The sequence below is a fragment of the Anomaloglossus baeobatrachus genome, chromosome 1 (assembly GCF_048569485.1).
Source record: "Anomaloglossus baeobatrachus isolate aAnoBae1 chromosome 1, aAnoBae1.hap1, whole genome shotgun sequence".
Classification (NCBI taxonomy): domain Eukaryota; kingdom Metazoa; phylum Chordata; class Amphibia; order Anura; family Aromobatidae; genus Anomaloglossus; species Anomaloglossus baeobatrachus.
The window spans coordinates 3,485,191-3,500,210 of record NC_134353.1 but is presented as its reverse complement, the minus strand read 5'-3'; the positions used below and the strand labels follow the sequence as shown (position 1 = coordinate 3,500,210).

General features: G+C 48.4%; 1 protein-coding gene across 5 annotated transcripts in view; it reads left to right on the top strand.

The window, feature by feature from the left end:
- Positions 1-15,020, top strand: part of RTKN (rhotekin) — a 194,207-nt gene that overhangs the window by 72,243 nt on the left and 106,944 nt on the right. For all 5 annotated transcript variants that reach the window (XM_075345581.1, XM_075345571.1, XM_075345561.1 and 2 more), the window contains 2 exons: positions 6-218; positions 3,625-3,719. In XM_075345581.1, coding sequence (XP_075201696.1) covers positions 6-218; positions 3,625-3,719 — 308 coding nt within the window. The remainder of the gene's footprint in view (positions 1-5; positions 219-3,624; positions 3,720-15,020) is intronic.

Below are 15,020 nucleotides of genomic sequence, written 5' to 3'. Positions count from 1 at the left end.
TCCAGCTCCGATGTGGACCCCGGGTTCGAGCTCAGCCTGCAGCTGTACAGTTGTGCGGTGGATGAAGACTTCTCGCTCTCTGGGACTCCGCGGAGATTATCCACCAGACTAAGCACCTCCTTGGGACGATCTTCGGGGCGCAGACTACGAGCTGCTATGGATGGGACCTGCAACAATGGGGGAGGAAGCCCCATCCTGATGCCCCCTCCCAGTGTGCCGTAAGTGCCGCTGGGGCATCTGCTCCGTGTACAGGCCGTGCTATGTAATTATCAATGACTAGTGATGGGTGGACTCAGACTGTAAAAGTCTGAATCCACGCGGGTTCAAAAGTACCTGAGGGCCGGGCCCAGAATTCTCAGGGAACTTCAGATAATGATCCGGGTCCGGAAAACTCGGCTAATAAGAAAACATACAGGAAAAATAAAGCAAGAATAAAGCAAGCGCGCTACACTTACCGAGGCTCCGGCGCAGCTTTAACTGTTCCTGCAGCCGCTCATTCTACTTTCGGGTCTGCTCATTATTGCTCATCCATATTCACTGCTTTCCCCGCCCTCCGGTAGTCCCAGGTCTCTGATTGGTTGCAGTCAGATGCGCCCCAGCCTGTGTGACAGCGCTGACTGCAACCAATCACAGGCGCGGTGTGTGTCTGTTTCTCTATTGCTATAAAAATAAATAGTCATAGGGTCTGCTCATACCAGCACAGATAAAGCCCACGGCTACAGGCAGCGCCCCCAGCCGTGCACTTATCTTGGCTGTCAATCAAAATAAGACGAACCGCACGCGGCTTTTTTTTTGTAATTTTTTTTTTTAAACAATTTTGAAAAACTGGTGTGTGGTCCCCCCAAGTTTTAATACCTAGCCATGATAAAGCCAACACCTGGGGGCTGGTATTCTCAGGCTAGGGAGACCCATGCTTATTGGACCCTCTCAGCCTAAAAATAACAGCTTGTAGCCGCCCAGGATTGCCACATACATTAGATGCGACAAGCCCGGCACTTTACCTGGCTCTTCCCGGTTGCCCTGGCGCTGTGGCAATCTGGGTAATAAGGTGTTAATGACAGCTCACAGCTGCCACTAAGCCCTAGATTAGTAATGAGAGGTAGTGTACACTATAATCTGAAGCCGGTATTAAAATTAAAAAAGCTAAGGAAATCATGATCATTTAAAATATTAATTATTATTCAAAATTCAAAAAAATAAAATGATAAACAAGTTCCACAGTATAAGACCCAGGGACAGGGAGGGGTCAGAGGAGTGTAAGACCCATGGACATGGGGGGGGTGTCAGAGGAGTGTTAAACCCAGGGACATGGAGGGGTCAGAGGAGTGTAAGACCCAGGGACATGGAGGGGTCAGAGGAGTGTAAGACCCAGGCACATGGAGGGGTCAGAGGAGTGTAAGACCCAGGGACATGGAGGAGTCAGAGGAGTGTAAGACCCAGGGACATGGGGGGGTCAGAGGAGTGTAAGACCCAGGGACATGGAGGGGTCAGAGGAGTGTAAGACCCAGGGACATAGAGGGGTCAGAGGAGTGTAAGACCCAGGGACATGGAGGTGTCAGAGGAGTGTAAGACCCAGGGATATGGAGGGGTCAGAGGAGTGTAAAACCCAGGGACAAGGAGGGGTTAGAGGAGTGTTAGACCCAGGGACATGGAGGGGTCAGAGGAGTGTAAGACCCAGGGACATAGAGGGGTCAGAGGAGTGTTAGACCCAGAGACATGGAGGGGTCAGAGGAGTGTAAGATACAGGGACATGGAGGGGTCAGAGGAGTGTAAGATCCAGGGACATGGGGGGATCAGAGGAGTGTTAGACCCAGGGACATGGAGGGGTTAGAGGAGTGTTAGACCCAGGGACATGGAGGGGTCAGAGGAGGGGTCAGAGGAGTGTAAGACCCAGCGACATAGAGGGGTCAGAGGAGTGTAAGACCCAGGGACATGGAGGGGGTCAGAGGAGTGTAAGACCCAGGGACATGGAGGGGGCAGAGAAGTGTAATATTAATGCCGGTATAAAAAAATGTAATTGCCTTGCAGAAAATATATTTTATATCATATTACAAAAAAAGCAATAAATAGATAAATATAGCAGTCATAGAAAATGCATAAATAGAACAAGTGATATAAAGTGCGCTGTGCTGTATAAAGTCACTGGTTAGTAACATCAATCCCAGGAACACGAATATAACACCAACATTGCCTTATACCAATAAATAAACAGCACTAAATCTTGTAATATGTGACTACTGTGTAATTCAGTGACATAGGAATCACACGCTACCATTCACTACAAGCATGATTGATTGAGGGCAAAGTGCTAAGTGCAGTGCAGCAAGGCTGGGATTTATAGATCCTCCAAATAGTGTATTGCACATGTCAACTGCTGCTAATGCTGAAGGCTAAATAATCCGATCATTCACAGCCACCTGAGTGTAGGAATCACTTAAATACAATTGATACTTACTACTGACCATAACATCCATGTCCCTCTACCCCAACGTACGTTTCGCCACTTCTATTTTAAATGTTCATGATTTCCTTAGCTTCTTTAATCTGACTACTGGCTTCAGATTTTAGTGTACGGTCTGATGATTGAAGCTTCACCACTATTGTGGGGAAACAACCACATATTGTTTGGCATTTTGTGATTTATAGTAATGAGAGGTGTCTATGAGAATAAAATACAAAATCCCCCACCTTGTTTCACCCCTTTATTAACCCCCAAAACAGCCAAGTCTGACGTAATCCACACGAGGTCCGACAACGATTCCAGCTCTGCTACATCTGAATTGACAGCGCGTGGCCATATAACATGACCGCCCACTGTGAGCTTCAGGCAGAGACTGAGCCACGTGATGAGCAATGATGTCACGTCTTTGATTGGTTGCAGTCAGACACCTCCCGCAGCCTGTGTGACAGCGTGTCTGACTGCATTGTATCAGATCCACACAATAACACTACTATACAGTTATAATAGTACTATACTATATAGATCCACACAGTGACATTACTCATGTTATTTGCGGTCACAGCTGGAGGTTCCCTCAGTCCTCCACCTGTGATTGCAGGTAGACTGACCTCAGGTGACCACATTAAACTGAGTGACCTCAGGTCAGGTTACCTGTGATCACAGGTGGACCATGGGAACCTCCAGCTGTGACCGCAAATAACATAAGTAATGTCACTGCTCATTACGTGAATCTGATAGATTGCAGTCAGACACATTGTCACACAGCCTGGGGGCGCTGTCTGACTGCAGCCAATCAAAGATGGCGGGACTGCTGATGGGCAGGGAAGCAGTGAAAATGTATGAAGGATAATGAGCGGCCCCAAAAGTAGCCTTAGAGACGTGCCAGAGACTCGGTTAGTATAATGCACTTGCTCTAATTCCCTATACCTTCTGACATCATTTTAAAGCGCTGGATTGTGCTCTCCATATACTTATATGGGGACCTTTGTGCGGCCCGATATCCGGTATCAGTTCCGGGCCACACCAAGTTTTTGTGTTTTTGTAACCAGGTTGGACCCATCAACTCCGAGTATCTGTGAGTCCACCCATCACTATGAAAGACTATCCTGGTCTCCTCTGTGAAGTCTGTGCTCGCTTCATATTGTTTGCTGCTTCTTCCTCAGGGGGCCGAAATTTCACCTTCTGGCCCACACCAAGCTGACGCTGGCCCACGTGCAGGACGGATTCAGAACTCACGATCTCACCATCAGCAGCTCAGGTAAGGAACTCGCTGCACAGAAAGGAGCAGGTGTCCTCCACAGCTCTGTCCTCCACAGCTCTGTCCTCCACAGCCCTGTCCTCCCAATGTCTGAAGGTGACCTCCACAGCTGTGACCTCCCAATGTCTGCAGGTGGCCTCCACAGCTGTGACCTCCCAATGTCTGCAGGTGGCCTCCACAGCTGTGACCTCCCAATGTCTGCAGGTGTCCTTCACAGCTGTGACCTCCCAATGTCTGCAGGTGTCCTTCACAGCTATGTCCTCCACAGCTCTGTCCTTCACAGTTCTGTCCTCCCAATGTCTGCAGGTGGCCTCCACAGCTCTGTCCTCCCAATGTCTGCAGGTGGCCTCCACAGCTCTGTCCTCCCAATGTCTGCAGGTGGCCTCCACAGCTGTGACCTCCCAATGTCTGCAGGTGTCCTTCACAGCTGTGACCTCCCAATGTCTGCAGGTGTCCTTCACAGCTATGTCCTCCACAGCTCTGTCCTTCACAGTTCTGTCCTCCCAATGTCTGCAGGTGGCCTCCACAGCTCTGTCCTCCCAATGTCTGCAGGTGGCCTCCACAGCTCTGTCCTCCCAATGTCTGCAGGTGGCCTCCACAGCTGTGACCTCCCAATGTCTGCAGGTGTCCTTCACAGCTGTGACCTCCCAATGTCTGCAGGTGTCCTTCACAGCTATGTCCTCCACAGCTCTGTCCTTCACAGTTCTGTCCTCCCAATGTCTGCAGGTGGCCTCCACAGCTCTGTCCTCCCAATGTCTGCAGGTGGCCTCCACAGCTCTGTCCTCCCAATGTCTGCAGGTGGCCTCCACAGCTGTGACCTCCCAATGTCTGCAGGTGGCCTCCACAGCTCTGTCCTCCACAGCTCTGTCCTCCACAGCTCTGTCCTCCACAGCTCTGTCCTCCACTGCTCTGTCCTCCACAGCACTGTCCTCCACAGCTCTGTCCTCCACAGCTCTGTCCTCCACAGCACTGTCCTCCACAGCACTGTCCTCCACAGCTCTGTCCTCCACAGCTCTGTCCTCCCAATGTCTGCAGGTGGCCTCCACAGCTCTGTCCTCCACAGCTCTGTCCTCCACAGCTCTGTCCTCCCAATGTCTGCAGGTGGCCTCCACAGCTCTTCGCTTCTGGTGTGTTCACATCTGTGCTTGTATCGTTTTAAGCCACCATACACATTAGATGGCAGATGGCGGAGCGATGCTTCAGCTGATTGCTCACCTGGCAGCCATCTCAGCCGCCTCTCCCATGCACCGGAGCTCCCCTGTACTGTTCTTAGACTGGCGATGATGTCACGGCTCTCTTGTACTATTCTTAGGATGGCAGAGATGTCACACCTCCCTTGTACTATTCTTACAGTGCCTTGCGAAAGTATTGAGCCCCCTTGAATTTCTCAACCTTTTCCCACATTTCAGGCTTCAAACATAAAGTTAAAATGTTCATGTTCTGGTGAAGAATCAACAACGAGTGACACAATTGTGAAGAGGAAGGAAATTTATTGCTTATTGTCACAAACCACCGGGGGGGTCACTCAGAAATCCCCCGCGCTGGCTACCAGTACGTCACAATCGGGGGGTAACAAGTGGGGGGGTCACCCCTCCTTTATACCTCCCGACCGACAGACAGAGCACGTGACGCGCTCTCTAGCGCCCCTCTTATAGTCAGGCCAATTATGGAATTGCCCGACAATAAGCAAGGAGGCCACTATACTACTTATGCCGATTATTGAAGGGTCCCCGGTGAGAGTAGGGTATATATTCCCCCGACCTCCGCGGGCGGAATATATAATATCTTCCCGAATCTCACTGGCCTCCCCACAATAATCCTTGGCACAATTCGCTGCCACCAACCGCTTCACGGTAACTATTAGCCGAACACACAGACGTGGGATTCAAGATCGAGATAACAGAACAGCCCAAGATTAATTATATAATTTAATCAGCCTAAAGCACACTAGAACTACAATATATACAATAGGGAATCTACAGAATATACAGTTATGTCAGAGTACAGTTACAGATAAAGCATGGTTTACAAACAGGTATGCAATTCAATCAGTTACCTTGTGCGTCTGGCCACAGGGGGGCGCTGTAGACCAGGTTTCCAGGAACTCCCACAGATGTTTCCTACACGTGACCCCCAGCGAAAGAACCCTGGAAAATGGCCGAAGTAGGGTTATCAACCTGGGCAAATCCAGGTCCCCTCCTACCTTCGTGACCTCAGAGGGAGCACTGCTCCACCCCTGGCTGGAGTTATGGACAAAATCCACAACATGGAATATGGCCATAACTTTGCCTGGGAGCGTCGTAGGCGGACGCCAATGCTCTCATTGTGATAGTTATGAATTTAGCTACAGAACGAGAGGACTCATGACTTGTCTATTAGTTCCCCATTGGCTGATATCACGCCTGGGGTATTTCCCAAGCTCCCGCTCCCATAAAAAAGGTGTGCCAGCATCGTCCGCATGCGAAAACACCATTTTTATGGTTGCCGTATTTATCGGAAATATGGCTTGCGAGATATGAACCATTTTTTACTGGAGTCGTTCTGTCTAGCTAGTTCCATAGCCTTGCTAATGAGATACAACTCTTGTTACAGGGTGACGGCAGGGAGTCATCCTGTGTCCATTGTTCCCACACCACCTCATCTCCATATCACAGGAGATGGCCATGGGATTTGTTGCTAAACCAGTTGTGTGAAGGAAAGGGGGGGTGACACCAGGAGAGGGCTTCCTGACATACTTGAATATCATGATTTATCGTCATATCTCCGGATTTACCTCACACCTCCCCCCTTTTGAGGGCGCTAGGGGGCAGCACACTCCGGTGTTCCCCCGTGCGCCCGTCCGCGACCTCTCCTTGTCGGGACAGCCCGTCTGCGTTACCGTGGTCACGGCCCCTTTTGTGGCGAATGGTGAAGTTGTATTGCTGGAGCGCAAGGCTCCATCGCAACAATCGCCCATTCGTCCCAGAGACGGTGTGCAACCAGCTGAGGGGATTGTGGTCCGTCTCCACGATGAAGTGGCGCCCGTATAGATAGGGTTGCAGACGCTGCAGGGCCCACACTATGGCCAGGCACTCCTTCTCCATTGTGGAATAGGCCACTTCCCTCGGTAACAGCTTCCGGCTCAGGTACAAGACTGGGTGCTCTTGGCTCGCAGAGTCCACCTGGCTGAGCACCGCACCGAGGCCGAAGTCACTGGCGTCGGTCTGTACTACAAACGGCCGCGTGAAGTCGGCTGCCTGTAGCACGGGCGGGCTGGACAGGGCGTCCTTTAGGGCCCGGAAGGCTGTCTCGCAGTCCATTGTCCAATCGACTGCAGAGGGCAGCTTCTTCTTGGTGAGGTCCGTCAAGGGCTTTGCCAGGCTACTATAGCATGGAACAAACCTCCTATAGTACCCAGCGGTCCCCAAGAAGGACATCACCTGCTTCTTGGTCCTGGGGGTGGGCCAGGATGCGATGGCCTCCACTTTCTCAGGCTCGGGCTTCAGTGTTCTCCCGCCTACCCGGTGACCGAGGTACTGGACCTCGCTCATGGCCAGCTGACACTTTCCCGGCTTGATGGTCAAACCTGCCCGGTGGATCCGCCTGAGCACCTGTGCTAGATGCTCTAGGTGGTCCTCCCAGGTGGGACTGAAGACGGCAATGTCATCTAGGTACGCGGCCGCGTACCCTTCAAGTCCCTTGAGCAGGGTGTTGACCATCCGCTGGAAAGTGGCAGGGGCATTCCTCATCCCGAATGGCATCACCGTGGACTCGTATAGTCCAAATGGGGTAATAAAGGCAGAGCGTTCCCTGGCCTTGCGAGTCAGGGGGATCTGCCAATATCCCCGGCTCAGATCCATGATGGTCAGGTACTGAGCCCCGGCCAACTGATCGAGCAGGTCATCGATGCGTGGCATTGGGTACGCATCGGCGACCGTGACAGCATTGAGCCCCCTGTAGTCCACGCAGAACCGAGTGGTTCGGTCCTTCTTAGGGACGAGGACTACAGGCGAGGCCCAAGCGCTGTTGGATGCCTGGATCACCCCCAGCTTCAGCATCTCGTCAATCTCCTGGCGCATGTGTTGCTGCACCTCCAGGGAGACCCGATATGCTGAACGCCGGATCGGGGGATGATCCCCAGTGTCCACGTGATGGACAGCCAAGTCACCCGCGCTGGCTACCAGTACGTCACGATCGGGGGGTAACAAGCAGGAGTCACCCCTCCTTTATACCTCCCGACCGACAGACAGAGCACGTGACGCGCTCTCTAGCGCCCCTCTTATAGTCAGGCCAATTATGGAATTGCCCGACAATAAGCAAGGAGGCCGCTATACTACTTATGCCGATTAGTGAAGGGTCCCCGGTGAGAGTAGGGTATATATTCCCCCGACCTCCGCGGGCGGAATATATAATATCTTCCCGAGTCTCACTGGCCTCCCCACAATAATCCTTGGCACAACTCGCTGCCACCAACCGCTTCACGGTAACTATTAGCCGAACACACAGACGTGGGATTCGAGATCGAGATAACAGAACAGCCCAAGATTAATTATATAATTAATCTTGGGCTGTTCTGTTATCTCGATCTTGAATCCCACGTCTGTGTGTTCGGCTAATAGTTACCGTGAAGCGGTTGGTGGCAGCGAATTGTGCCAAGGATTATTGTGGGGAGGCCAGTGAGATTCGGGAAGATATTATATATTCCGCCCGCGGAGGTCGGGGGAATATATACCCTACTCTCACCGGGGACCCTTCAATAATCGGCATAAGTAGTATAGCGGCCTCCTTGCTTATTGTCGGGCAATTCCATAATTGGCCTGACTATAAGAGGGGCGCTAGAGAGCGCGTCACGTGCTCTGTCTGTCGGTCGGGAGGTATAAAGGAGGGGTGACCCCCCCACTTGTTACCCCCCGATTGTGACGTACTGGTAGCCAGCGCGGGGGATTTCTGAGTGACCCCCCCGGTGGTTTGTGACATATTGGTGGCAGCGGTGGGATTCAAGATCGAGATAACAGAACAGCCCAAGATTAATTATATAATTTAATCAGCCTAAAGCACACTAGAACTACAATATATACAATAGGGAATCTACAGAATATACAGTTATGTCAGAGTACAGTTACAGATAAAGCATGGTTTACAAACAGGTATGCAATTCAATCAGTTACCTTGTGCGTCTGGCCACAGGGGGGCGCTGTAGACCAGGTTTCCAGGAACTCCCACAGATGTTTCCTACACGTGACCCCCAGCGAAAGAACCCTGGAAAATGGCCGAAGTAGGGTTATCAACCTGGGCAAATCCAGGTCCCCTCCTACCTTCGTGACCTCAGAGGGAGCACTGCTCCACCCCTGGCTGGAGTTATGGACAAAATCCACAACATGGAATATGGCCATAACTTTGCCTGGGAGCGTCGTAGGCGGACGCCAATGCTCTCATTGTGATAGTTATGAATTTAGCTACAGAACGAGAGGACTCATGACTTGTCTATTAGTTCCCCATTGGCTGATATCACGCCTGGGGTATTTCCCAAGCTCCCGCTCCCATAAAAAAGGTGTGCCAGCATCGTCCGCATGCGAAAACACCATTTTTATGGTTGCCGTATTTATCGGAAATATGGCTTGCGAGATATGAACCATTTTTTACTGGAGTCGTTCTGTCTAGCTAGTTCCATAGCCTTGCTAATGAGATACAACTCTTGTTACAGGGTGACGGCAGGGAGTCATCCTGTGTCCATTGTTCCCACACCACCTCATCTCCATATCACAGGAGATGGCCATGGGATTTGTTGCTAAACCAGTTGTGTGAAGGAAAGGGGGGGTGACACCAGGAGAGGGCTTCCTGACATACTTGAATATCATGATTTATCGTCATATCTCCGGATTTACCTCACACTTATTTTAAACTTTTATAAATAAATAATAAACTGAAAATTGGGGTGTGCAATATTATTCATCCCCTTTACTGTCAGTGCAGAAACTCCCTCCAGAAGTTGATTGAGGATCTCTGAATGATGCAATGTTGTCCTAAATGACTGATGATAAATATAATCCCCTGTGTGTAACAAGCCTCCGTATAATGCCCCTGCTCTGTGATAGGCTGAGGGGTCTGTGTAAAGCCCAGAGAGCATCATGAAGACCAAGGAACACAACAGGCAGGTCCAGGATACTGTTGTGGAGAAGTTTAAAGCCGGATTTGGTTACAAAAAGATTTCCACAACTTTAAACATCCCAAAGAGCACTGTGCAAGCGATCATATAGAAATGGAAGGAGACTCATACCACTGCAAATCTACCAAGACCCGGCCGTCCATCCAAACTGTCATCTCACACAAGGAGAAGACTGATCAGAGATGCAGCCAAGAGGCCCATGATCACTCTGGATGATCTGCAGAGATCTACAGCTGAGGAGGGAGAGTCTGTCCATAGCACAACAATCAGTCGTACACTGCACAAATCTGACCTTAATGGAAGAGTGGCAAGAAGAAAGCCATTTCTCAAAGATATCCATAAAAAGTGTTGTGTAAAGTTTGCCACAAGCCGCCTGGAGACACCAAACATGTGGAGGAAGGGGCTCTGCTCAGAGGAAACCAAAATCCAACTATGTGAGCACAATGCCAAATGATAAAAGCAACACAGCTCATCACCCCAAACACACCATCCCCACTGTCAAACATGGTGGTGGCAGCATCATGGTTTGGGCCTGCTGTTCTTCAGCAGGGACAGGGAAGATGGTAAAATTGATGGGAAGATGGATGGAGCCAAATACAGGACCATTCTTGAAGAAAACCTGTTGGAGTCTGCAAAAGACCTGAGATTGGGACGGAGATTTGTCTTCCAACGAGACAATGATCCCAAACATAAAGCAAAATCTACAATGGAATGGTTCACAAATAACCGTATCCAGGTGTTAGAATGGCCAAGTCACAGTCCAGACCTGAACCCAATCGAGAATCTGTGGAAAAAGCTGAAAACTGCTGTTCACAAACGCCTCCATCCAACCTCACTCGGCTCCAGCTGTTTACAAAGAATGGGCGAGAATTTCACCTCTCCATGTGCAAAACTGATAGACACATCCCCCAAGAGACTGTGCTGTAATCGCTGCAAAAGGGGGCGCTACAAAGTATTCACTTACAGGGGATGAATAATATTGCACGCACCAATTTTCAGGTATTTATTTTTTACAAAAATTTAACATAAGCAACAAATTTCCTTCCTCTTCACAATTGTGTCACTTGTTGTTGATTCTTCACCAGAACATTCACATTTTATCTTTATGTTTGAAGCCTGAAATGTGGGAAAAGGTTGAAAAATTCAAGGGGCTGAATACTTTCGCAAGGCACTGTAGGCTGTTAATGATGTCACAGCTCCCTTGTACTGTTCTTAGGCTGTTGATGATGTCACAGCTTTTTTAGCTGTTCCTATGCCGATGATGTCACAGCTCTCTTGTACTGTTCTTAGGCTGTTGATGATGTCACAGCTCTCTTGTACTGTTCTTAGGCTGTTGATGATGTCACAGCTCTCTTGTACTGTTCTTAGGCTGTTGATGATGTCACAGCTGTCTTGTACTGTTCTTAGGCTGTTGATGATGTCACAGCTGTCTTGTACTGTTCTTAGGCTGTTGATGATGTCACAGATCTCTTGTACTGTTCTTAGGCTGTTGATGATGTCACAGCTCTCTTGTACTGTTCTTAGGCTGTTGATGATGTCACTGCTCTCTTGTACTGTTCTTAGGCTGTTGATGATGTCACAGATCTCTTGTACTGTTCTTAGGCTGTTGATGTCACAGCTCTCTTGTACTGTTCTTAGGCTGTTGATGATGTCACAGCTCTCTTGTACTGTTCTTAGGCTGTTGATGATGTCACAGCTCTCTTGTACTGTTCTTAGGCTGTTGATGATGTCACAGCTGTCTTGTACTGTTCTTAGGCTGTTGATGATGTCACAGCTGTTTTGTACTGTTCTTAGGCTGTTGATGATGTCACAGCTCTCTTGTACTGTTCTTAGGCTGTTGATGATGTCACAGATCTCTTGTACTGTTCTTAGGCTGTTGATGATGTCACAGCTCTCTTGTACTGTTCTTAGGCTGTTGATGATGTCACAGCTGTCTTGTACTGTTCTTAGGCTGTTGATGATGTCACAGCTGTCTTGTACTGTTCTTAGGCTGTTGATGATGTCACAGCTCTCTTGTACTGTTCTTAGGCTGTTGATGATGTCACAGCTCTCTTGTACTGTTCTTAGGCTGTTGATGATGTCACAGCTCTCTTGTACTGTTCTTAGGCTGCTGATGATGTCACAGCTCTCTTGTACTGTTCTTAGGCTGTTGATGATGTCACAGCTCTCTTGTACTGTTCTTAGGCTGTTGATGATGTCACAGCTCTCTTGTACTGTTCTTAGGCTGTTGATGATGTCACAGCTCCCTTGTACTGTTCTTAGGCTGTTGATGATGTCACAGCTCTCTTGTACTGTTCTTAGGCTGTTGATGATGTCACAGCTCTCTTGTACTGTTCTTAGGCTGTTGATGATGTCACAGCTCTCTTGTACTGTTCTTAGGCTGTTGATGATGTCACAGCTCTCTTGTACTGTTCTTAGGCTGTTGATGATGTCACAGCTCCCTTGTACTGTTCTTAGGCTGTTGATGATGTCACAGCTCTCTTGTACTGTTCTTAGGCTGTTGATGATGTCACAGCTCTCTTGTACTGTTCTTAGGCTGTTGATGATGTCACAGCTCCCTTGTACTGTTCTTAGGCTGTTGATGATGTCACAGCTCTCTTGTACTGTTCTTAGGCTGTTGATGATGTCACAGCTGTCTTGTACTGTTCTTAGGCTGTTGATGATGTCACAGCTCTCTTGTACTGTTCTTAGGCTGTTGATGATGTCACTGCTCTCTTGTACTGTTCTTAGGCTGTTGATGATGTCACAGCTCTCTTGTACTGTTCTTAGGCTGTTGATGATGTCACAGCTGTCTTGTACTGTTCTTAGGCTGTTGATGATGTCACAGCTCTCTTGTACTGTTCTTAGGCTGTTGATGATGTCACTGCTCTCTTGTACTGTTCTTAGGCTGTTGATGATGTCACAGCTGTCTTGTACTGTTCTTAGGCTGTTGATGATGTCACAGCTCCCTTGTACTGTTCTTAGGCTGTTGATGATGTCACAGCTCCGTTGTACTGTTCTTAGGCTGTTGATGATGTCACAGCTGTCTTGTACTGTTCTTAGGCTGTTGATGATGTCACAGCTTTCTTGTACTGTTCTTAGGCTGATGATGATGTCACAGCTCTCTTGTACTGTTCTTAGGCTGTTGATGATGTCACAGATCTTTTGTACTGTTCTTAGGCTGTTGATGATGTCACAGCTCTCTTGTACTGTTCTTAGGCTGTTGATGATGTCACAGATCTCTTGTACTGTTCTTAGGCTGTTGATGATGTCACAGCTGTCTTGTACTGTTCTTAGGCTGTTGATGATGTCACAGCTCTCTTGTACTGTTCTTAGGCTGTTGATAATGTCACAGCTCTCTTGTACTGTTCTTAGGCTGTTGATGATGTCACAGCTCTCTTGTACTATTCTTAGGCTGTTGATGATGTCACAGCTCTCTTGTACTGTTCTTAGGCTGTTGATGATGTCACAGCTGTCTTGTACTGTTCTTAGGCTGTTGATGATGTCACAGATCTCTTGTACTGTTCTTAGGCTGTTGATGATGTCACAGCTGTCTTGTACTGTTCTTAGGCTGTTGATGATGTCACAGCTGTCTTGTACTGTTCTTAGGCTGTTGATGATGTCACAGCTGTCTTGTACTGTTCTTAGGCTGTTGATGATGTCACAGCTGTCTTGTACTGTTCTTAGGCTGTTGATGATGTCACAGCTCTCTTGTACTGTTCTTAGGCTGTTGATGATGTCACTGCTCTCTTGTACTGTTCTTAGGCTGTTGATGATGTCACTGCTCTCTTGTACTGTTCTTAGGCTGTTGATGATGTCACAGCTGTCTTGTACTGTTCTTAGGCTGTTGATGATGTCACAGCTCTCTTGTACTGTTCTTAGGCTGTTGATGATGTCACAGCTCTCTTGTACTGTTCTTAGGCTGTTGATGATGTCACAGCTCCCTTGTACTGTTCTTAGGCTGTTGATGATGTCACAGCTCTCTTGTACTGTTCTTAGGCTGTTGATGATGTCACAGCTGTCTTGTACTGTTCTTAGGCTGTTGATGATGTCACAGCTCTCTTGTACTGTTCTTAGGCTGTTGATGATGTCACAGCTGTCTTGTACTGTTCTTAGGCTGTTGATGATGTCACAGCTCTCTTGTACTGTTCTTAGGCTGTTGATGATGTCACAGCTGTCTTGTACTGTTCTTAGGCTGTTGATGATGTCACAGCTCTCTTGTACTGTTCTTAGGCTGTTGATGATGTCACTGCTCTCTTGTACTGTTCTTAGGCTGTTGATGATGTCACAGCTGTCTTGTACTGTTCTTAGGCTGTTGATGATGTCACAGCTCCCTTGTACTGTTCTTAGGCTGTTGATGATGTCACAGCTCCGTTGTACTGTTCTTAGGCTGTTGATGATGTCACAGCTGTCTTGTACTGTTCTTAGGCTGTTGATGATGTCACAGCTTTCTTGTACTGTTCTTAGGCTGATGATGATGTCACAGCTCTCTTGTACTGTTCTTAGGCTGTTGATGATGTCACAGATCTTTTGTACTGTTCTTAGGCTGTTGATGATGTCACAGCTCTCTTGTACTGTTCTTAGGCTGTTGATGATGTCACAGATCTCTTGTACTGTTCTTAGGCTGTTGATGATGTCACAGCTGTCTTGTACTGTTCTTAGGCTGTTGATGATGTCACAGCTCTCTTGTACTGTTCTTAGGCTGTTGATGATGTCACAGCTGTCTTGTACTGTTCTTAGGCTGTTGATGATGTCACAGATCTCTTGTACTGTTCTTAGGCTGTTGATGATGTCACAGCTGTCTTGTACTGTTCTTAGGCTGTTGATGATGTCACAGCTCTCTTGTACTGTTCTTAGGCTGTTGATGATGTCACAGCTGTCTTGTACTGTTCTTAGGCTGTTGATGATGTCACAGATCTCTTGTACTGTTCTTAGGCTGTTGATGATGTCACAGCTGTCTTGTACTGTTCTTAGGCTGTTGATGATGTCACAGCTGTCTTGTACTGTTCTTAGGCTGTTGATGATGTCACAGCTCTCTTGTACTGTTCTTAGGCTGTTGATGATGTCACAGCTGTCTTGTACTGTTCTTAGGCTGTTGATGATGTCACAGATCTCTTGTACTGTTCTTAGGCTGTTGATGATGTCACAGATCTCTTGTACTGTTCTTAGGCTGTTGA